This window comes from Carcharhinus amblyrhynchos, chromosome 12, assembly GCF_965287045.1.
Source record: "Carcharhinus amblyrhynchos chromosome 12, sCarAmb.v2.hapA, whole genome shotgun sequence".
NCBI lineage: Eukaryota > Metazoa > Chordata > Chondrichthyes > Carcharhiniformes > Carcharhinidae > Carcharhinus > Carcharhinus amblyrhynchos.
The window spans coordinates 75,646,397-75,669,012 of NC_137335.1; the positions used below are offsets into that span (position 1 = coordinate 75,646,397).

General features: G+C 44.9%; 1 protein-coding gene across 1 annotated transcript in view; it reads right to left on the bottom strand.

Moving 5' to 3' along the window:
* Positions 1-738: 738 nt before the first annotated feature.
* LOC145350632 (inactive phospholipase D5-like) overlaps positions 739-22,616 on the bottom strand; it is a 99,133-nt gene continuing 77,255 nt past the window's right edge. Inside the window, exon 10 of the mRNA XM_080199842.1 lies at positions 739-1,386. Within this exon, the coding sequence (XP_080055968.1) occupies positions 1,166-1,386 (221 nt within the window). The 3' untranslated portion in view covers positions 739-1,165. The remainder of the gene's footprint in view (positions 1,387-22,616) is intronic.

Here is a 22,616-nt window from a genome sequence, read left to right on the forward strand (position 1 = left end):
AAATGAAGGGATAATGATAAAGGGATCTCTGCCTCCGCAGACTTATTACTGGGACCTTTTTACATCAACTCAAGCAGACCTCAGTTTAACATCTCATCCAATTATGAATTTTTCCGCTAAAGTCCTGGAGTGAGACTTGAAGCAGGAACTTTGTTGTCATTGAGTGCCTTTAAGACTGAGATGGATAGGTTCTTGATTAATAAGGGGATCAGGGGTTATGGGGAAAAGGCAGGAGAATGGGGATGAGAAAAATATCAGCCATGATTGAATGGCAGAGCAGACTCGATGGGCCGAGTGGCCTAATTCTGCTCCTATGTCTTATGGTCTTGTGACTCAGAAGTGAGGGCGCTACCAATTGAGCCACAGCTGACAATGTCACTGCCCATCCAATGCCACTTAAATGCTGGGTTATAGATTGCCATGTACGAGAAGCTTACACACCTTAGACAAAAGGACTGATAAGCTACACTGCAAGCAGATGATAATAATACGAGTGTTATTTGGTTCAGCTTCTGATTATTGGATACAAATCTACTGAAATAATAACAAGAAGAACAACTGTACAGAAGATGGTAACCAGAGTATTAGTGCATTTAGCAGCTAGCAAACTGTGGGAAGCTTATTGCCAATCCACCCTCATGGACAGCAGAGAAAATAGGAGAAAAATAATATGGGGGGGTGGGGGAGTGCTATTCTTGAAGAATCATTTCAAAACTAGGGTTGAGGAGCTTCACTTCGGCTCCACATGGATTGAAGTCGTGCTGTGTAATGTTAGTAAAACAACAGACATAGGAAACCCGTATCAGTCGATTAAACTTTCGCTAACATTTTTCAGTGAGATTAAAACTCATTTAATTTTGACTGTCCCATTACACATTAGGCTTTGCAGTTACTCCTGTGGTTAGGCTCTAGCGCAGTGACTCTCCTGTGGGAACTATCGCCCTAATTGACCAGAGGTTCAGGGATTCCTGGTCAACGTAATATTACTTGTTTTATATTATCATTGAAATACTTGGGTTATGTTTTTTTTTAAAATGTGGATCACACAAGATGCTTATCCTTAACCCAAATCTAAAGTGAAACTTTCCAGTACTCCTGACCATTTCAAACCTGTCTCCCACACATCTCAGAAAGAGAACAATAGCATTGCTTCAGTCAGGTAACACTAGGATGGTTTGGGCTGATATGTTTTAAGTTTCAAGCATTCTGGAAAAGTATTTATTTCTAAGTTTCGGGCATATTTGGAGTTCCAGTCTCTCTCAAACACGGCCTTCAGCTCTGGGAGAACGGTGGGCTCGTTCATCGCACTCCTGCCCGGTTTGCGCTCAATGATCAGGCTGACACCCGTGTTTTCCACAAAGTCGTTCCCAACCCAGTCAGAGGTACCTGAAAAGCAGCACAAGAGAAGTCTCGATTAATGACCCCGTTCACCAATCAGCCAAAACCTAAAGCCACAAAGAATACAGGACATTGAGGTGTTACACAGGCTTCAATTATGGCAAGTTTTTGCAATGACAGAATGTCGCAAATTCTGACTAACGCCCCCTTTACGTCAGTCAGAAAGGAGGTGCATTTTTGTGTAGCACCTTCCAGCACCTTAGGACACACAAGGGAAGGTGGTGGTATTTATTTATTAATGTCACAAGTAGGCTTACATTAACACTGCAATGAAGTTGCTGGGAAAATCCCCTAGTCGCCACACTCTGTTCGGGTACACTGAGGGTGAATTTAGCATGGACAATGCATGTCTTTTGGACTGTGGAAGGAAACCAGAGCACCCAGAGGAAACCCACGCAGACACAGGAAGAACGTGCAGACTCCACATAGACAGTGATCTAAGCTGGGACTTGAATCTGGGTACCTGGTGCTGTGAGGCAGCAGTGCTAACCACTGTGCGGCATAGTGGCATTGTCACAGGACTAGTCATCCAGAGATGCAGGGTAATGCTCTGGGAAGCCAGGTTCGAATCCCACCACAGCAGATGGTAAAATTTGAATCCAATATAAATCTGGAATTAATTAATGATGATCATGAAACTGTTACCCATTATTGTAAAACCCCTAGGGAAGGAAATCTGCCATCCTTACTCAGTCTGGCCTACATGTGACTCCAAACCCATCTCCACACACACACATACACAATGTAGTCAACTCTTAACTGTCCTTCTGAAATAGCCCGAGCGAGACCCTCAGTTCACAGAGCAATTAGGGATGAACAATATACACTGCCGGGCGACACCTACATCCCCGTGAAAAAGCTGATCTCTGCAAACCCTTCAGTGATAAAGAGTTGAATTAGCAAAAGGAACCCGGCAGCTGCCAATCTTGAAGAACATGTAACAATCAGAATATTTAATTGATTTTTAAAAAAAATCATTTGTCACAAGTAGGCTTACATTAACACTGCAATGAAGTTACTGTGAAAATCCTCCAGTCGCCACTCTCCGGCATCTGTTCAGGTACACTGAGGGAGAATGGCCAATGGACCTAACCAGCACACCTCTGGGAGGAAAGCAGAGCACCCGGAGGAAAGCCACACAGAGATGGGGAGAATGTGCAAACTCCACACAAACAGTGACCCAAACAGGGAATCGAACCCAGGTCCCTGGTGCTGTGAGGCAGCAGTGCTAACCACTGTATCCTGATGTGAGGACTTACTTCATCTACTTTTCCACAAGGAGTGCCTAGATCTCAAAGCTGACAGACCAGGTTAGCCTGCAAGTATCCCATGTATACATAGGGGGCATAGTGAATTATTGGGACGGAAGCAAGAAGCTACAAAGGCACAGAGACACTTTGGCTGCATGATTTTCCAAAACTGTCTGGGTTCTGGAATGATCCCAATGGATTGGAAGTCAGTAAACATAACACGACTACTCCAGAAAGAAAGGAGAGAGAAAATGGGGAACTACAGACCAGTTACCCTGACATCAGTCTTTAGGAAAACTCTGGAATCAATCATTAAATAAGCTGGCAACTTCGAAAACCATAATTTGATGAAGGAGAGACAACACTGAGTTCTTGAAAGGAACATCATGTTTGATGCATTTACGAAAGTTTTTAGAGAATAAAACGAGCAAATTAGATTAAGGAGAACTGATGGATGTGATAAATTTGGATTTCCAAACAGCATTTGATAAGATGCCAAAAGAAATATTGTTGCACAATATAAGGGCTAGTCACACTGGGGATAATATATCAGGATAGACAGAGGGTTGCAAAAGGACAGAAGTCAGGAAGTCAGAATAAACAGGCTTTTTGTTTTGGTTTGCCAGGCTTGCTAATGAGGTACCGCAAGAACCAATCTAGAACCTCTATTATTTACAGTCTATATTAAGACTTAGATGAAGGGACAAAGTGTAATGCATTCAAGTTTGCTGACAATACAGAACTAGGTGGGCAAGTAAGTTGTGAAGTCAATACTTCTGCATAGATAGGTCAGGTCTCTGCGCAAGACGGTGGCACATGGAGTATAACGTGGGGAACTGTGAGATTGTTAATTTTGATGAGAATTTAACTTAATGAGAATCATAAAAAAAAACATTTTTAAATGGGGAGAAACCATTAATGTTGGTGTTCAGAAGGATTTGGATGTCCCTGGATGTCCAACAATAGAGATGGGGAGGTGATGGCCTAGTGGTGTTATCGCAAGACTATTAATCCAGAAAGTCAGTGCAAGTTCTGGAGATCTGGGTTCATAATCCCACCACGGCAGATTCAATTAAAAAAAATCTGGAATTAAGAATCTACTGGTGACCATGAAACAATTGTTGTAAAAACCCATCTGGTTCACTGATGTCCTTTAGGGAAGGAGTCTGGCCTACATGCGACTCCAGACCCATAACAATGTGGTTGACTCTCTAAAATAGCCTCAGAAGCTACTCAGTTCCAATGGCAACTAGGAATGGGCAATAAACACTAGGCAGCCAGCGACATCCATGTTCCATGAGTGAATAAAAAAGTTGATAGTTTCATGGCCACCATTACTGAGAGTAGCTTTGCATTCCAGATTTATTAATTGAATTCAAATTCCACCAGCTGCTCCCACATTGAGGCGCCTCTGAATAGTAAGTAAGTTCGCTTAAGTACAGTGATCTACTTCTATCTTCTTGTTAATCCATTCATCAGACTTCGACTCCAAGTGTCATAAATCTTTTAAGGACAGATAACTGACTACAAATACCGCACTCTGTGAATCTAATATATCCAATTAAGTGCAGTCAATGAATCATGGAAAGCTAATCGTCAGCTCAACCCAGCAATAAATCAGTAATCAAAGCTTCACTGAGAGAACAGAACAATCCTTCCAGAGGAGAAGTGTGCTCTTTGCTTCCAATATCCTTATCATCGGAAGGCTGGAGGACAGGCAATTCTCTCCAGAAAAGCAAGTACGATTACATTATTTTTTTCAACAATGTAATTGTTACAAATGAATCCTCACAAAAGGCTGACTTCCAACTACAAGCCTGAGTGGAGAATCCTGTCAAATTCACATCTAAATTGCAAATTTTCAGATGGTTATATCAAAATCCACTTCATGCTTTCTTCACCGACTGAATTTCAACAAAAATTGACCTGTCCCGGGGCGAGATTCAGCCAATATTCTGCACAAGCTTTGTATCAAGGTCTATGGGTCTGGCAGCCAGAGGCGAGGTGAAAGGGTTGATTCCCCCTGCAGGGAAGGAGGGGCTCAGTCATATAGAGTCACACAGTGAAGAAGGAGGCCATTCAGCCCATCGGCTCTGCACTGACCACAATCCCACCCATATCCCCATAACCCCATGCATTTACCCTAGCTAGTCCCCTTGACACTAAGGGGCAATTTAGCATGGCCAATCCGCCTAACCCACACATCTTTGGACTGTGAGAGGAAACCGGAGCACCCGGAGGAAACCCACACAGGGAAAAACGTGCGGACTCCACACAGACGGTGACCCAGGCCAGGAATCGAACCAGGGTCCCTGGCACTGTGAGGCAGCAGTGCTAACCACTGTGCCGTGCTTAAGAATGACAATATATCAGTATTCACAACATCACTGAGGGGAAAGCAGAACAATCCTTCCAGAGCAGCAGTGTGCCCATGTGGCTAATATGGATTAGCTTTCTGCTCGAGAGCGAGCAGAACCCTCAGTTCACATTCATTCCACTGGCTAAACAAATGAAAAACTGTTTACCTACATTAGGAAAATAGATGTGAAAAGCATTTTGAGACATTTCAGAGGCAAGATATTGTACAAGTTCCACATCTTTCTTTCTTATATAATCACAGGACAGCTAATAGTGCAGAAGGAGGATGTTCGGCCCCTCTGTGCTGGCCCTCTGGTCCCACTCACCCACCTTTCCCCCTTAGTGCTGCAATTATCCATTTTCCTTTGATTAAATCAGTCTCCTCAGGCAATGAGTGCATTCCAAGTCCCAACCTTCACTGCAGAAATAGGGTTAGACTCATGTCACCTCTGCTTCTTTGCCAATCACCTTAAAAGGTGGCACGGTGGCACAGTGGTTAGCACTGCTGCCTCACAGCGCCAGGGACCCGGGTTCGAATCTTGGCTTGAGTCAAAATTTGCACACTCCCCCTGTGTCTGTGTGGGTTTCCTCCAAGTGCTCCAGTTTCCTCCCACAGTCTGAAGATGTGCTGGTTAGGTACACTGGCCCAAACAGGCGTCAGAGTGTGGTGACTAGCGGAATTTCACAGTAACTTGATTGCAGTATTAATGTAAGCCATGTGACTATCAAATAAACTTTACTTCTAATTTTTAAATTGTAGCTTCTGCCTCCAGATCCTTATCCGAGTGGGAAGTTTCACCTTATTTCCTTTGTCTGCACCTTTCATGGTTTTAGACGCTTCCATCAGATCTCCTCTCAATCTCCTCTTCCCAGGAAGAACAGACCCCACCCTTTCCAATCTATCCTTGTACCTTGTCTTTGGACTGGATTAATAGGTTGAAGGCTGGAGGTGAAACTCAGCCTGACTTACTACGAGGGAAATTATGGAACCAGGGATCCAAATTCCATTAGCTCTCAGGATGCACTCTCGGCCTAGGCTGGCTGGGAGTCGGGCATAAGATCAGCAAATTCACACAGGACTTGAAAACGGCAGATCTCCACCCAGATAACTTACTGCTGGCAGCTTCCAATAATGGTGGTCAAAATTTCCATCTATCTCTTCATTGTCCATGGGAGACGGTGGAGTTAGATTTCCTGACTCCTCTTCACAGAAGAACATGATAGTCTACTGGTTTATGTGGGGCCTAGTGGGATCCCAAGGCCAAGAGCATGAGCCCTAAGACCATAAGATATCAGAGCAGAATTAGGCCATTTGGCCCATTGAGTCTACTCTGCCATTCAACCATGGCTGATAAGTATCTCATCCCCATTCTGCCACATTTTTCCCATAACCTTCAATCCCCTTGCCAATCCAGAACCTATCACTATTCCTGTCTTAAATACACTCATTGACTAGGCCTCCACAGCCTTCTGTGGCAATGAATTCCACAGATTCACTACCCTCTGGATGAAGAAATTCCTCCTCATCTCAATTCTAAAGGGTTGTCCTTTTACTCTGAGGTTGTGCATTCGGATCTTAGTGTCTCCTATGAACAGAAACATCTTCCACTCTTAGCATTAGTCAGTATTAGATCAGTATTAAGGTTCAAAAGCTGAAAAGACTCTGGAAATGCTGCAAGGATGTGTTTCAGGCACCATTCTAAAAGTCATTATCTGGAAACTACGTGTTTGGGTGATGAGGAACCATTAGAATTCCCTCCCTGAGCATCATCCAGTACCATATTACCCACCCCACAAAGCAGGCACCCACAATGTATCAACACTGACATGGGCATGTCAAAGCCATAATAAATGAGCAGGCCTCACCATGATCCCAGTGCCCCAGCAAGGGCAGGAGTGAGTCATTGGATATACTTATTTCATGCTCCGAGCAAGAGATTTTACACATATTGAATTTGGCAGTTTATACGTTAGAAGCAAGTATGAAACAGTCTGGTTCACTGTGACTCTGCACAATGGGAGGAGTGTGTTTGGGGCTATGAATTGATCTGTACAACGCGAGCGAGTGGGATTCAGTTCAGTTTGCTGGAATTCTGCAGGACAGAAAGCAGTTTCTCTTTAACTCTGAAATATGCAGAATGTCAATAAAAGGAAAATTGTTGAGTGGGCGAAGCAATTTTATCCGAATTACAGTGGGATCACGAACGTGCCAACCTCTACATAAGCTGCATTTAGTGGGCAGGAGGTGGTGTAATGAGGAAGTCATTAGGCCAGTAATCCAGAGATCCGGACCAATGCCCGGGAGACGTGGGTTCAAATCCCGCCATGGCAGCTGGTGGAATTAAAATTCAATTTGTAAAATCTGGAAGTGAAAGCTAGCCTCAGGAATGGTGGCCATGAAACTATCATTGATCATTTTAAGAGCCCATCTGGTTCACTGATGAAGAGAATCTGCCGTCCTTACCCTGTCTGGCCTCTAGGTGTCTCCAGACCCTCAACAACGTGGTTGACTCTTAACTACCCTCGGGAATGGCCGAACAAGCCACCCAGTTCAAGGGCAATTAGGAATCGGTAACAAATGCTTGCCTTGCCAGCCAGGCCCACATCCCGATAAAGAAAAAAATACACAGGGTGATTATGCCATTGGATTAGTATTGGCCAAATGATCCAGATTTGTGAGTTCAAATCCCAAGAGTGTGGCTGGGGAATTTAAACCCAATTAACTAAATAAAGTGGAAAGACAAAGAAAGGTCTACGTCAGCGATGATCAGCGCTGATGGAATTTGGATCCCTGGTTCCGTAAAGCCTTCTGGTTCACCAATATCCTTGAGAGAAGGAAATCTGCCATCCTGGCCTGACCTGGCCTACATGGGACCCTAGGCCCCATAGCAATGTAAATACTAAAACCAGCAGGTGTAAATATTGGAAACAGTTCCTAACTGTGTACACCTTGGGAAAGAACTGGGACCATAGTGCAAATATAATGGACGTAATAATACACTTACTTACAATCGTTCTCATTTGTAAGTTATCCATCTAAGAAAAATTATTTTTATACGAGAAAGATAACTTAAGATGCGGTAAATTTTAATCATGTTTTTGTTAGTCTTTCTACCATTTGTGAAATTGCTGTTTATGAAAGAGCTTAGCAACCCTCACAGTTGTACAGGGATGTGTAGCAAATGCTGACACGACCAGTGAGGTCCACATTCTGTGAATGTGCGATGAAAAGATATGTTTTGGGCCCTGAGTCCTGTAATGACTTCAATCAGGCCGTTGAGGTTGGCCTATTGGAGTACGAACTCCCTGATCAAGGATCCTACAAAAAGATACCCCTGATTAAGGATCCAGTTGATGGGCCAATCAGGGAGCCTTTGCCTTCTACTTAACTGGGAGTGTCAGTTCCTCTGACACACCCGGAGAGAGACTGCTAACTACTAGCACTCTCTGTACTGCTGTTAGGGTTGGTAAATGAAGGGATTTTGGTGAAGGGATTTCTGCCTCTTGAAGACTTATTACAAATCCATGTGAACTAGGCAGAACGTACTGAGGACTATTCTTACAAACTCCAGATTAAGCCAAGCGAGCTTCCAATTCAGAGAAGTTGTAACACTGAAACCTCTCTCTCTCTCCATTTTTTACAAACCCCACAGAAGAACTTTGGGTGAGATTCTTCAGCCTCACAGCCGTGTGTTTCCCGCCAGCAGGAGGTGGCATGTTGTTTGCCAGCAGTGGGATTCTCCAGTGTCATGGGGAATATCCACTGACCTCACCCCACGCCTGCAGGAAACCCGTGGGCGGGGGGGGGGGGGGGGGGGTACACTGACGGCGGGAAGGGAGAATCCTGCTGGCATGAACGGCTGGAGAATTGTGTGCAAACTTTGAAAAAAGAAGGAAGCATGATCAAAAATGTATTTGGAACAAAATAAAAGCTTTCCCAAAGGAAGGTCCCAGACATTTCCTCTACTTAATTTAGATGAACTGGGAAGAGTAAGCAATTTGAGAAAAGAAATGAATCTCTTAGTGAAGATTAAAAATGTAAAAGAGTATGTGAAATATGAGTTATAATCCCATGTTTGATGATGACTGAGAGCTTCACAGTTCTTTCCTGCTACAATATTTGACCATACATCATTCAAGCAGTTCAAGTATCTTGGAAGCGAGAAGGTTTTTTGACTGTTTCAATGTAGCTAATGGGAATGAGTAATATGAAATGGGCAGCCAATATCCGTCTATCACTTAAATTAATCTCTGGCAAATGTCTTTCAGGAGACATAATTTTTAACTTGACAAAAATTTAAATTTATGATGAAGGGCCAGCATACCCACATGTTTCTCCTACATTGCAAAACATCGGCCATCTTTCAGCGAATTGGGTGAAATTTGCGGCAATCTGAAAAGACCGAGCTACTCAGAACACACATGGTGCACTTCGCTCTCTCTGAATAAAACTGTGTCCAGAGAAAACATCCCTCAGGAAGCCTTGAGGTGACTTTTTGGAAAGACAGGAAGAGGTGGTGGGATAGTGCTGTTAATAAGGGATGAAATGAGGCCAGTTGTGAGAGATGATCTAGGCCCGGATGATGTAGAGTCCATTTGGGTAGGGGTAAGAAAGGAAAACAAGACGTTGATGGACGTAGTGTGTAAACCCCAAAATAGTAGCCAGACTGTAACAAAGAAGTTAAATCAGCAATTATTGGAGCATGTAAAAAGAATAGAGGAATAATTATGATTGACTTTAATATTCATGTTGGTTGGGCTAATCAAGTTGGAAAGAGTAACTATGACAACAAATTCATTGGCTACACGAGAGATAGTTTCCTAGAACAACATGTCATAGAACCAGGCAGGGAACAGACTATTTTGGATCTGGCAATGGGTAATGAGGCAGATTTAATAAATGACCTTAGAGTAAAAGATCCCCTGGGAAATAGTGATCATAACATGATAGAATTTAGTTTGAGAATGAAAAGCTTGGGTCTGCAATAAATATGTGTCACTGAAATAAAGGATAGATAGATCAGCAAGAAAGACAATAATCAAGCACTGGCAGACATTCAATGAGACGCTCAGCAAAAATATATCCCAGTCAGGAGGAAAGATTCTAAGAGAGGGATAAACCAACCATAGTTAACCAAGGAAGTTAAGCAGAACTAAGTTGAAAGAAAAAACATAAACAGGCAAAAGTCAATGAATGGGTGCCGGAGTGTGGCAACTAGGGGATTTTCACAGTAACTTCACTGCAGTGTTGATGTAAGCCTACTTGTGAGACTAATAAATAAACTTTAAAAAAATCCTGGGACACTAACAGTCAATTTAGCATGGCCAATCCACCTAACCTGTACATTTTTGGAATGTGGGAGGAAATCTGAGCAGTTGGAAGAAACCATGCAGACACAGGGGCAATGTGGAAACTCCACATACAAGGCCGGAATCAAACCTAGGCCCTTGGCGCTGTGAGGCAGCAGTGCTAACCACTGTGTCACTCTTGTGCCTGAAGAGCTATATCTAACTCCTTCTTGAAAGTGTACAAGCGTTCTGACCTCAACTGCTTTCTTATAAAGCAGTGCTGAACTATTTGAGGTTCCGCCTTTCAGACACAACAGTATCCAGAAATCTGAAGACTGTTCAGGTGGATGTAAGAAGTGCCAGCCACTGAGTGAAGATAAGCAGTGTCTTTGCCCAGTGATCAGACCATATTTAACCCTTAACCAACATTACTGGTGAAGATTAATTGACCACAGCCAAAGAGTGGTGAATCTGTGAAACTGTGGAGCACCACAGCAGGAGGCTGTGGCGGCCAGGTCACTGAGTGTCTTTAAGACAGAGATAGATAGGTTCTTGATTAATACGGGGATTGAGGGTTACGGGGAAAAGGCAGGAGAATGGGGATGAGAAAAACATCAGGCATGATTGAATGGTGGAGCAGACTCGATGGGCCGAGTAGTCCAATTCTGCTCCTATGTCTTATAGTCTTATGGTCACTGATCTCACTGCTGTCTGTAAGGCCTTACTACGTGTACATTGTCTGTAGTGTTTGGCACCACAACTCACAACATTAATTGGCTAATGAGCATTCAGAGATGTCCTTAGGCCAAGAAATGCCTTACATAAACTTTCATGTCTAAATGGGGAAAGATGTATTCCCAACAATGCTTCAAGCTCCAAGGTTTCCAGGGTGAACATCAATGCATATCAATCGTATCTGATCGAATAATATTTACTCTGCCAGATTACCATCTGCGCCACGAATACAATTATTTATCCCATCGCATCCGAGCCTAAGGCGTTGGGAAAAGCTGGCAGATAACATCAATCAACAGACAGGAAAAGATGCATTCACAGAATTGTTACAGTGCAGGAGGAGAAGGCCATTCGGCCCATTATGTCTGCATCTATTCAAATATGACTGAGTGCCATCCCCCTATCTTTTCCCTGCACATTGTTTCTATTTAAGTAATTGAGACTGAACCTGCCTCCACTACATTTCCCAAGCAGTGCGCTCTAGACTTGAGCCACTCGTTCTGTGAAGAAATGTTTTCTCACATCACAAATCACTTCAAGCTGTGCCCCCTCGTTCTCGATCCACTTGTGAGCGGGAACAATTTAGCTGTATCTACTCTGCCAATCAAATCTCCTCTGAGCTTTCTCCTCTCCAAGGACAGCAGTCCCAACCTTTCCAATCTTTCCTCATCCCTGGAATCATTGTTGTAAAGCTCTTCTGCACTCTCCGTTTCGTTCAGATCCGTCCTAAAGTGTGGCGCCCAGAACTGTGCACAATATTCCAGCTGAGGTCTAATTAATGTCTTCTCTAAACTCAGCATAACCTGCTTGCTTTTTTTATTCATCCATGGGGTGTTGCTGGCTGGCCAGCATTTATTGCCCATCCCTAGTTGCCCAAGGGCAGTTGACAGACAACCACATCGCTGTGGATCTGGAGTCACATGTAGGCCAAACCAGGTAAGGATGCCAGATTTCCTTCCCTAAGGGATGTTAGTGAATCAGATGGGTTTTTACAACAATTGATAATGGTTTCATGGTCATCAGTAGATTCTTAATTCCAATTTTTTAAAATTGAATTCAAATTCCACCATCTGCTGTGGCAGGATTCAAACCTGTGTCCGCCAGAAGATTAATTGAGCTTCTGGATTAATAGTCTAGCGATATTACCACTAGGCCATCGACTCCCTCTATCGTACTCTATGCCCCGATTAATAAAGCCCAGGATACTCATGTTTTATTAATTGCTCTCTCCATAAGGCAACATAATGGCACAGTGGTTAGCACTGCTGCCTCGCAGTGTCAGGGACCCAGGTCCAATTCCCATCTCGGGTGACTGACTGTGTGGAGTTTGCACATTCTCCCTGTGTCTCTGCAGGTTTCCTCCCAGTTCTCCAGTTAGACATGCAGGGTAGAATAGGTGTAGGGCGATGCGGCGGCGCGGGCTCGTTGGGCCGAAGGGCCTGTTTCCCGTGCTGGGTTGTTCTTTGTTGTTGTTCTTCTCTTTCTTCTCACAGCCCAAAGACATGCGGGTTAGGTGGATTGGTTATGACCAATGTACAGGGATAAGATGAGGGGCAGGCATGGGTAGAGTGCTCTTTCAAAGAGCTGGTGCAGGCTCAATGGGCCAAATGGTCTCCTTCAGCACTGTAGGCATTCTATGGATTCACCTATCCTTCCACTTTCAATGATCCATGTGCATATACACCTAGATCCCACTGCTCCAGCACCCCTCATTTTATATTGTCTAATTCAATGGAATCATGCTATTCTGACATGTAAGCAATTTTTAAAAAGTATTATATTTAAAAACTTATTTTTGGAGAACAGAAATTTCAGTTGAGTGAAAATATTCCTTTTCTGGATCATTTTGAGTCAGATTTGAGCTGGGGTTACAGGGTGGGTCACACCATATCAAAATCTTATTGGAGCGCCATATACCAACAACCTAGAGAAACATCACAGTCAAGTGCAGATCCTGTTGGGAATTCCCATGGGAAATGTTCACACTATAGCATTCAGTGACTTACACAATGTGTTGCCAAAGGCTGACGATAAATGGATCAGGACAACCTGATCTCTCTCAGATAGTTATTCACCAATTTAGAATGAAACGTGCCTCATTACTGTATTAGCCGTCCTCGAGTTACAAAAATGTGAGAAAGCACTTTGTTACATTTGAAACATGAGCACGATGCTATTCCACAGAGCTCGGGTATAGATTTTCAGAAGACCTTTGATGGATTTTTCTTCAGTGGTGAAGTTAGGGAAGTAAAAGAGCAGGATGTGAGATGAGGGCATTTTTTTATCATTTGGAATTCACTGCCACAAAAGGTAGAGCAACGGGAGCTTTCGAAAGGAAATTCAGCGGATACTTGAAGGGGAGAAAGTCGCAGGGCAGTGGGGAAAGGGCAGGGGAATGCGTTACATTGGACGATACTTTCAAAGCACTAACATTGAGTTGGATGATCGGCCATGATCATAATGAAGGGCCGAATGGCCTTCTCCTCTTCCTGTGCCTATGTTCTATGTTTCACGCCCTGGACCAAATGTCCTCTTCCGTGTTGTAAGATTCTCTGAGCACGGAGGCGAAAGTCCCGTCACCAAGTTACTTTATTTACACCATATATCTGTAGACAGCCAGCTCTCCAGTTGCTCCCTGCTGAAAGCAGGCTGAGAGTCTGACATACCTGCTTTAAATAGGGAGCGACTGGGCAAAATAGGCTCCCTGATTTAACCATCAATTAGGATTCATCCGGTATGTCTTTTAACATCTCTTTTCATACTTATTAGCTTATGGAGAGAGATTGAATAGATTGGATCTGTACTCATTAGAGTTTAGAAGGCTGAGGGGGGTCTTATAGAGACTTACAAGATAATGAAGGGGCTAGATAGGGTAGAGGTAGAGAGATTCTTCCCGCTTAGAAAGGATAGCAGGACTAGAGGGCACAGCCTCAAAATAAGAGGGGGGGGATGCAGTTTAGATCGGAGTTGAGGAGAAACTTCTTCACTCAAAGGGTGGTGAATCTCTGGAATTCTCTGCCCATTGAAGTGGTGGAGGCTACCTTGCTAAATATATTTAAATCACAGGTAGATAGGTTTCTGATAGCCAAGGGAATTAAGGGTTATGGGGAGAGAGCGGGAAAGCGGAACTGATCCACTTCAGATCAGTCATGATCTTATTGAATGGCGGGGCAGGCTCGAAGGGTTAGATGGCCTACTCCTGCTCCTACTTCTTATGTTCTTACACTTTAGCAAGCCAACCTCATTAGCCTGGCTGAAATCATCACAGTCTCCAGGCCGATCACATTGAGCACCATCATTCTCAGGTGCTGCGATGCCCCAGAAGTAGTTACAATTCACCCTGATTCACTGGCTGACATGTTAGTAGTGTCAACATTAGAATAGCCAATGCAAGTACATCCTCACACGACATCTGGGCCCAGAAATAAGTAGAAACAGGGTTAAAATCTCCAAAACGAGTTTTGTGAAACTTGTGTAGATCCAGGAAAGCCCAACATTTGTCATAAATTTAAAGTTTATTTATTAGTATCACAAGTAGGCTTACATTAACACCGCAAGGAAGTTACTCTAAAGATCCTCTTGTCCCCACTCTCCAGCGCCTGTTCGGGTACACTGAGGGAGAATTTTGCGCCGGCCAATATACCTAACCAGCAGGGCTTTCGGACGATGGAAGGAAATCGGAGCAAACCCACACAGACACGGGGAGAACATGCAAACTCCACACAGACAGTCACCGAAGCTGGGAATCGAGCCCGGGGCGCTGGCACTGTGAGGCAGTGGTGTTAATCACTGTGCCACCGGCTCCCTTTGGGACTCAGGAGTAGAAGGGGAGCATTGATTGAGGTTAATGTAACACAGTGACCCTTGATGGGCATTCCTGTTTAAAATTCAGCTGGAAAGCCTGTCTCCTTTCCATCACTGTCTGACTGTCAGCCCAGGTTGATAATCAGAAACGTGCTCGCGCTTCTACTGCTGTCTGAGGAGACCAGACAGCTGACGGCTACGAATTTTACACTCAAGATGGCACATATATAAAAAGCTTCTGCTTGTAAAAAGCCTATTAGCCGTCCAGCGTGGGAGTCGCAATTGCATTTCACTGAGAATTTGGCTGCAGGAGCTGAATATATGAATATTTCTTCCAGGCCTCTACCCACATTTAATTGAAAGAACGTCAAATTAGCACTTGTTGCTGAGTTTTTTTTTTGAAACATAAAGCAATGCCCAGAGTGCCAAAAGAATCAAATTGCAGTTCCATCAAATTCCAAGAATAATTTACAACGTTAAAGATGTAAGGGGCCCTGTGGCTCCGCTTTAAGGAACAGCAGGGGAGTTCTCCCCAGTCCCCCGCTTCATATCCACTCCCCCATTACCACAGCGACTATAATTCAAAAAGGTATTTCATCGGCTGGACTTTCAGACACTCAGTGGTCATGAAACCCTCCGTAAAGATGGAAGCCATTCCTTCTCTGTCATCACCATGAAAACATCTGTGCTGTTCATGGGATCTTACATTCATCAGATGGGATTGAACTGGCACCACAGTGACTCCACTTCTCAAGTACTTCATTAGCTGTAGATTGCTTTGGGAAATCTTGAGGTCATGTAAAGGGCTTTACAAATACAAATTGTACCTTTTCTTTCCATAGCCGTACGATGTAAAGAGTGGTGCCTGTTATTTCTTGCTTACAATTGTATGGTACGCGTGAAATATTGGGGGCGATATTACCTTTTTTTTCCTAAGTGTTGGGTGGACTTGAAACTGGGAGAGTTTCAGATCCATCTCTCCCCCTCCCACCACATGCACTCCACCTGCAAAGTTCTGAGCAAGTCTGTTGCTGGCTGCAGAAGCCTGTGGATGGGCCTTAACGCGCCTGAAAGCCTGCAGAAGGAGGTAGTGCACATCTTCAGGCCTCTGTTGCTGCACACACGCATTAGCAATAGCAGGGGTCTGATGGGAATGAGACAATTGTCAGGCCCCTGCTGGTGCAGGCTGCCTGAAGCAGCTCCCCACCGCCCCCCCACTCCACCCCGCAATCGTGGGAGCCCATGGCTCAAGATACAGTCCCCGCTGACCCACCCCGCTGGCCAGAACGGTCATGGATTCCTCCTCCCCAACAATTGCAGGCTCGCCACCCTCCCCCCACCAATCAGGGATCCTACACCCTTCCCCTCACCGATCGCAGACCCGTTGCCCTCTCCCCACTGATCGCAGACCTGCCGCTCTCCCCCCACCAATCACTGCAAAGTGGCAAAGGCCCCCTCTCCCTTCCTCCCTCACCCCCACTGATTCCTGCAGAGTGGTAGCAGCCCCCTCCTCCACTAGCTCTTCCCTCCATTAGTCCCTCCCCATTACCCCCAAATAGCCCAGCCCCCACTGGCCCTGCCCCCACAGGCCTCACTCCATTAGCCAAACACCCCCCCAGCTCTGCACAGTGGGCACTGCCCTGGGGCCAGACTGGCATTGCCCAAGGGGCACCCACCCCCTTGCCCTCAGGCTCCCCAGGGTCTCAATGGCCTCCAGGTCCACTGGCGAAGGCAGGTTGACTGTTCATGGGCAGCATGCCTACTCCTCACCAGCGAGGACCTTTCCTGACGAGGTCATGAAGGGGGAAGGGCCCGGACAATTGAGTGCCAGGCTTAGTAAACAGATGTCAAACAGCATTTAAATAAATTTACATGCATTAACTTGCCTCTCACTCATTTCTGACAAGAGGCTGATCACACCGGAAATCGTTGCTATAAAATGGCGCCGGTCGCCAAATCCGGCACCAACCACGTTAAGCACTTTACATCCCACTTTACCACTGAACTGTGCGCGAAAGTGGGCGCAACAGAATGGCAAAATCGCCCACATTGTGTGGAGTTTTGGTGTCCTTATCTGAGGAAGGATGTCCTTGATATAGAGGGAGTACAGTGAGTGCAGAGGAGGTTTACTAGGCTGATGCCAGAGTTGAGGGGGTTGAGCTATGAGGAGAGGCTGAATAAACTAGGCTTGTACTCGTTAGAGTTTAGAAGAATGAGGGGAGATCTCATTGAGACGTATAAGATGATGAATGGGATGGATAGGATAGAGGTGGAGAGACTCTTCCCGCTCAGAAAGGACAGTAGGACTAGGGGGCACAGCCTCAAGATAAAGGGGGGGTGGTTTAGAATGGAGTTGAGGAGGAACTTCTTCACTCAAAGGGTGGTGAATCTCTGGAATTCTCTGCCCGTTGAAGTGGTGGAGGCTGCCTCGCTAAATATTTTTAAGACGTGGCTTGATGGGTTTTTGATAAGAGAGGGGATTAAGGGTTATGGGGAGAGGGCGGGAAAGTGGAACTGAGCCACAACAGATCAACCATGATCTTATTGAATGGCGGGGCAGGCTCGAAGGGCTAGATGGCCTACTCCTGCTCCTATTTCTTATGTTCTTATGTTATGTTCTTATGTAAGATATAGCAGGCTGATTCCTGGGATGGTAGGTCTGTCATATGAGGAGAGGTTGGTTAGGGTTGTATTCACTGGAATTTAGAAGAGCGAGAGGGAATCTCATAGAAACTTATAAAATTCTAACAGGGTTAGACAGGGTAGATTCAGAAAGAACGCACCCCATAGTGGGGGAGTCCCGAACTAAGGGTCATGGTTTGAGGATAAGGGGTAAACCTTTTATAGCTGAGGTGAGGAGACATTTCTTCACCCAGAGGGTGGTGAATGTATGGAATTCACTGCCACAGAATGTAGTTGAGGCCAAAACGTTGTGTGATTTCAAGAAGAAATTAGATATAGCTCTTGGGGCTAAAGGGATCAAGGGATATGGGGGGGAAGGGGATCAGGATATTGAATTCGATGATCAACCTTGATCAAATTGAATGGCGGAGTAGGCTTGAAGGGCCAAATGGCCTATTCCTGCTTCTAGTCTCTATGAGTGGGATTTTACAGCCTCTCTTGCCCTGAAACCGTAAAATCCCACCCGAGGTCAAGGAACCTTCCCATTGTCCACCCCTCACCCACTCTGACAGGGTGGTAAAATTCAGGCCTATGTTTCTCCAATGCTGGTAGGCCCTCTGAGGAGCCGTCTGCCCATAATTCATTAAACAGTCTCACACTGTGATCTGACTGTTTATGAGTCCTTTACAAAGATAAATCACAGAGTGATGCCCAGGCTTGCAAGGAACATGCAAGTTTTTAAAATAACTAATTTGAATTTAATTCAATTTGAGGATTAGTGATTGAGGAAGAAATTATGTCAACATTCAGAACCACAGAAGATTGAGGTGATGGCCTAGTGGTATTATTGCAACATTATTAATCCAGAAACTCAACTAATGTTCTGGGGACCTGGGTTTGAATCCCGCCATGGCAAATGTTGACGTATAAATTCCATTTAAAAAAAAATCTGGAATTAAGAATCTAGTGAAACTTTTGGCAATTGTCAGAAAAATCCATCTGGTTCAATAATGTCCTTTAGAGAAGGAAATCTACTGCCCTTACCTGGTCTGGCCTACATGTGACTCTGGAGTCACAGCAATGTGGTTGACTTGCAGCTGCCCTCAGGCAACTAGGGATGGACAATAAATGCTGGCCAGCCAGCTTCGCCCATGTCCCATAAATGAATTTAAAAAAAGACAGAGAAATGAATTGAAAGAATAGGCTGGAAAAGGTGGTTAGAACTTTTCGCTTGTATATAGAGTTAAAGCCAACCGAATGGTTTGTTTTTATGTTCTATTTGCATATATAACATACGTGAAAAATATAAATAATATATAGAAACTCTTTGCAATCCTCTTCCATGTGTATGGTGTTATATTCAAAACAGAATGCAGGTTTGACTATTGTTACTTCAATATATTTCAAGGTAGGTGTAGGAAAATGCTTTGTTAAGATGGCGGGGCGGGCTCGTTGGGCCGAAGGGCCTGTTTCCCGTGCTGTGTTGTTCTTTGTTATTTGACCTATTGGGATATCAACGATCATAGTATTTGAACTTCACAGACATTTGATTCCTATGGACCTTCCAACGTATTTTATGTCTTACTTCTGAGCTTCTGGGGATTCTGTAAATGTCTGTATAAGTTGTGCATGTTTATTGATGTCTTTTTTTTTAATCCACAGGTGATTCGGTCCGCCTTGTTGTCCAACAAGGGGCATACACGTGGTGGGTCGTGCGAGGGCTGCTCTTGGATGTTGCTCCGAGAGTTGCCTAGTGCTTCATGTCGTTAGTGTACGCTTAAACTGGACCATCTGACGGGCAACATGACAGCTCAGTGACTATCACTGTTTGCTGTGCAGGTACATGGATTTGGGCCGGTGTCTGTGTGAGTTTGCACATTCTCCTCGTGTTTGTGTGGGTTTTCTCTGGGTGCTCCGGTTTCCTCCCACACCCCAAAAACGTGCTCCTAGGCTGATTGGTGTTAATAAATTGTCCCTAAATTAGTCGTCCCTCAATCTGGTTATGGTTCCTTTATTGTGGAGTCCAGTAGGCGTAGACAAAGGTCACAGGTAGAAGAGGGCACTCACAATGTTAAAATGGCGGCGCGGGCTTGTTGGGCTGAAGGGCCTGTTTCCTGTGCTGTGTTGTTCTTTGTTCTTTATTCAAATACAGCAGCAAGGTGGCACAATGGTTAGCGCTGCTGCCTCACAGAGCCAGGGACCCAGGTTCAATTCCCAGCTTGGGTCCCTGACTGTGTGGAGTTTGCACATTCTCCCCGTGTCTGTGCAGGTTTCCTCCGGATGCCCCATTTCCCTCCCACAATCCGAAAGACGTGCTGGTTAGGTGCACTGGCATGCTAAATTCTCCCTCAATCTACCCGAACAGGCACAGGAGTGTGGCGACTAGGGAATTTTCACAGTAACTTCATTGCAGTGTTAATGTAAGCCGTCCTTGTGACTAGTAAATAAATAAACTTTACTTTGGAAACAGAATATCAACTTAAACTATAAGCAAGAAACAGCTTTAGCAGAGGTCATAATAAATCTTAAAGCATCCTATAACCACATTAGCCATTAATGAAGACATTAGTAGCACCAGAGTGGTGATGTTCTGATCAGAATTTTACTGCTTTGCCCGCCCCAGAATCAGGGTAGGTGGGGCTCACAGACACCATTCTCTGTTGGCCTTGGATGGGATCTTAGAGAGCCCCCTGCCCCCGGGGGGGGGGGGGGGGGTGGGGGGGGGGTGGGGGGTGGGGGCAGTAAAATTCCGTCATATTTATTAAGTCCTTCCATGAAATGAATTTTGTCTTAAGAAATAAAATTGATTTTTACATTGGGTTGGATTAGAATCTATACAATACCCACCATGCAGAAGGAGGCCATTCAGCCCATTGGGTCTGCTCCAAGCATCTTACCCAAGCCAATCCCCTACCCCATCCCCGTAACCCCACGCATTTGCCATGGCTAATCCACCTAACGTGCGCACCTTTTGGACAATGAGGAACAACTTTAGCGTGGCCAATTCACTTGACCTGAAAATCTTTGGACTGTGGGAGGAAACCGGAGCACCCAGACAAAACCCACGCAGACATGGGGAAAAGGTGCAAACTCCACACAGAGAGTGACACAGGCCAGAACTGAACCTGGGTCCCTGGCGCTGTGAAGCAGCAGTGCTAACCATTGTGCCACCCTGTACCTGAGTGTAGGTTTCGGGGGAGAGCCCACTCCCGGCCAACTGGTTAGCCCCACTCAATGCTTTTGGCCAATGGCGCTTTAATTAGTGTGAGATGGGCCTGCAGTGGCTCTGCCCATTAACATCAGTGCTACTGATCAGGCAACAGGGAAAGGTCAGTATCCTTGGAATGTCATCCCAACAGTGATCAATAACTTAGTGGAGGGAAGAGGAGGGTGTGAATTGATGCTTTGTGTCAGGACAGGGATTGCAGCTTCAACCTAGATTTAAAGTTATTCCAGGTAAGAACATGTGAAACAATCACTTGCCCCACATGACACAACCACCGGAGCAATATTCCCTCAGCACCGCACTCCAACATCAGCCTGGATCCAAATCTCTGGAGTCAGCCTTAAACCCGCCACCCTCTGACTAAGAGCCAGGAGTGTCACTGGCAAGCCAGGGATGATATTATTTACCTTTGACTGGCTGCTTCCCAGGACTAGGTTCCAGAAGCCCTAAAATTACTGCCACGACATCCTTGTAAACGTCAATCCCTTTCCAAATCCAACATTTTAACAGCTCTTCACAAAAGAGTCCTTTAGTCCAATTAAGGAACAACAGCAATCTGGCACGGTCTTCAAAGGCTGACTTTACAAAAATGAGAAAGGAAGCCAGCATGGAATTAAAGTTCAGATAAAAGCTAATTACTGCAGATGCTGGAATCTGAAACCAAAAAACAAAATGCTGGAAAATCTCAGCAGGTCTGGCAGCATCTGTAAGGACAGAAAAGAGCTGATGTTTGGGGTCCAAATGACCCTTTGTCAAAGCTTTGCAGATATTTTCCAGCATTTTCTCTTTTGGAATTAAAGTTCATCTGGTTTTGTAGCGGGAATGACACGGGATTTAGAGTGGCTTACCTAAGATCCTGAAGCATAAAGTAACACTTTTTAATGATGTTTTACAGGATTGGGAAAAACATTATTGCTCCAGCAAACATCTTGGCTTCCACTGCAGGCCCTTCCCTTTCCCCTCTGCGGAATACTTCCCACCACTATTGTCACTCTCTGGAGGAACTGTACCTACACCCCTGTGGCCTGCCTCACCCTCCATCACAATTACTGCATTATTGAGTCACTGCTAGTTCACCAGTGGAAACTCATGGAGATAAACCAAATCATACAATCACAGATATCCTATAGTGCAGAAGGAGGCCATTTGGCCCATCGAGTCAGCACCAACAAAAATCCCACACAGGCCCTATCCCCGTACCTCACATATTTACCCCGCTAATCCCTCTAACCTACACAATTTGGGACACTAAAGGGCAATTTAACCTTGCCAATGCACCTAACTCGCACATCTTTGGACTGTGGGAGCAAACAGGAGCTCCCAAAGGAAACCCATGCAGACACAGGAAGAACATGCAAACTCCACAAATGCAGTGACCCAAGCCAGGAATCGAACCTGGATCCCTGGCGTTGTGAGGCAGCAGTGCCAACCGCTGTGCCACCGTGCTGCCCAAATGATTCCCAGCCACATAAAATGTCTCCACATGTGGGTTCCATTGGACCTGTGACATTAGCTTTCTGCTCAATGGTCACGTAAGAATTCACCCCTTTGGAAGCCCCACTCAAGTCACCATCACCCTCACTAAAACATCAGCTATTTATTACATTGAGGCAGCCCTTTGTTACCTGCAAGTTTGCAGGTATTGGACCCCAATGTATAGGTGTTCAGGACTCCATCCTATTCACTCTGATATAGCCAAAAAAGGCGGCAAGTGAAAGATCCACAGCAGGAATTGCAGAATATTTTCGCCAATTCATCAAAGTTCCCTCAATAAATAGAAGAGGCATATTATTGTACAGATACTGTTAAAACTACCCCCTGAGTTATTGAACAGGTTGCCCTCTGCTACAGAAAGAGTGAGCAGAAAGAATGGCCATTGGCTGCTGGATAATGGAGTGATTAGATCACAAGCCCTTGGCAATTCCCACAGACTT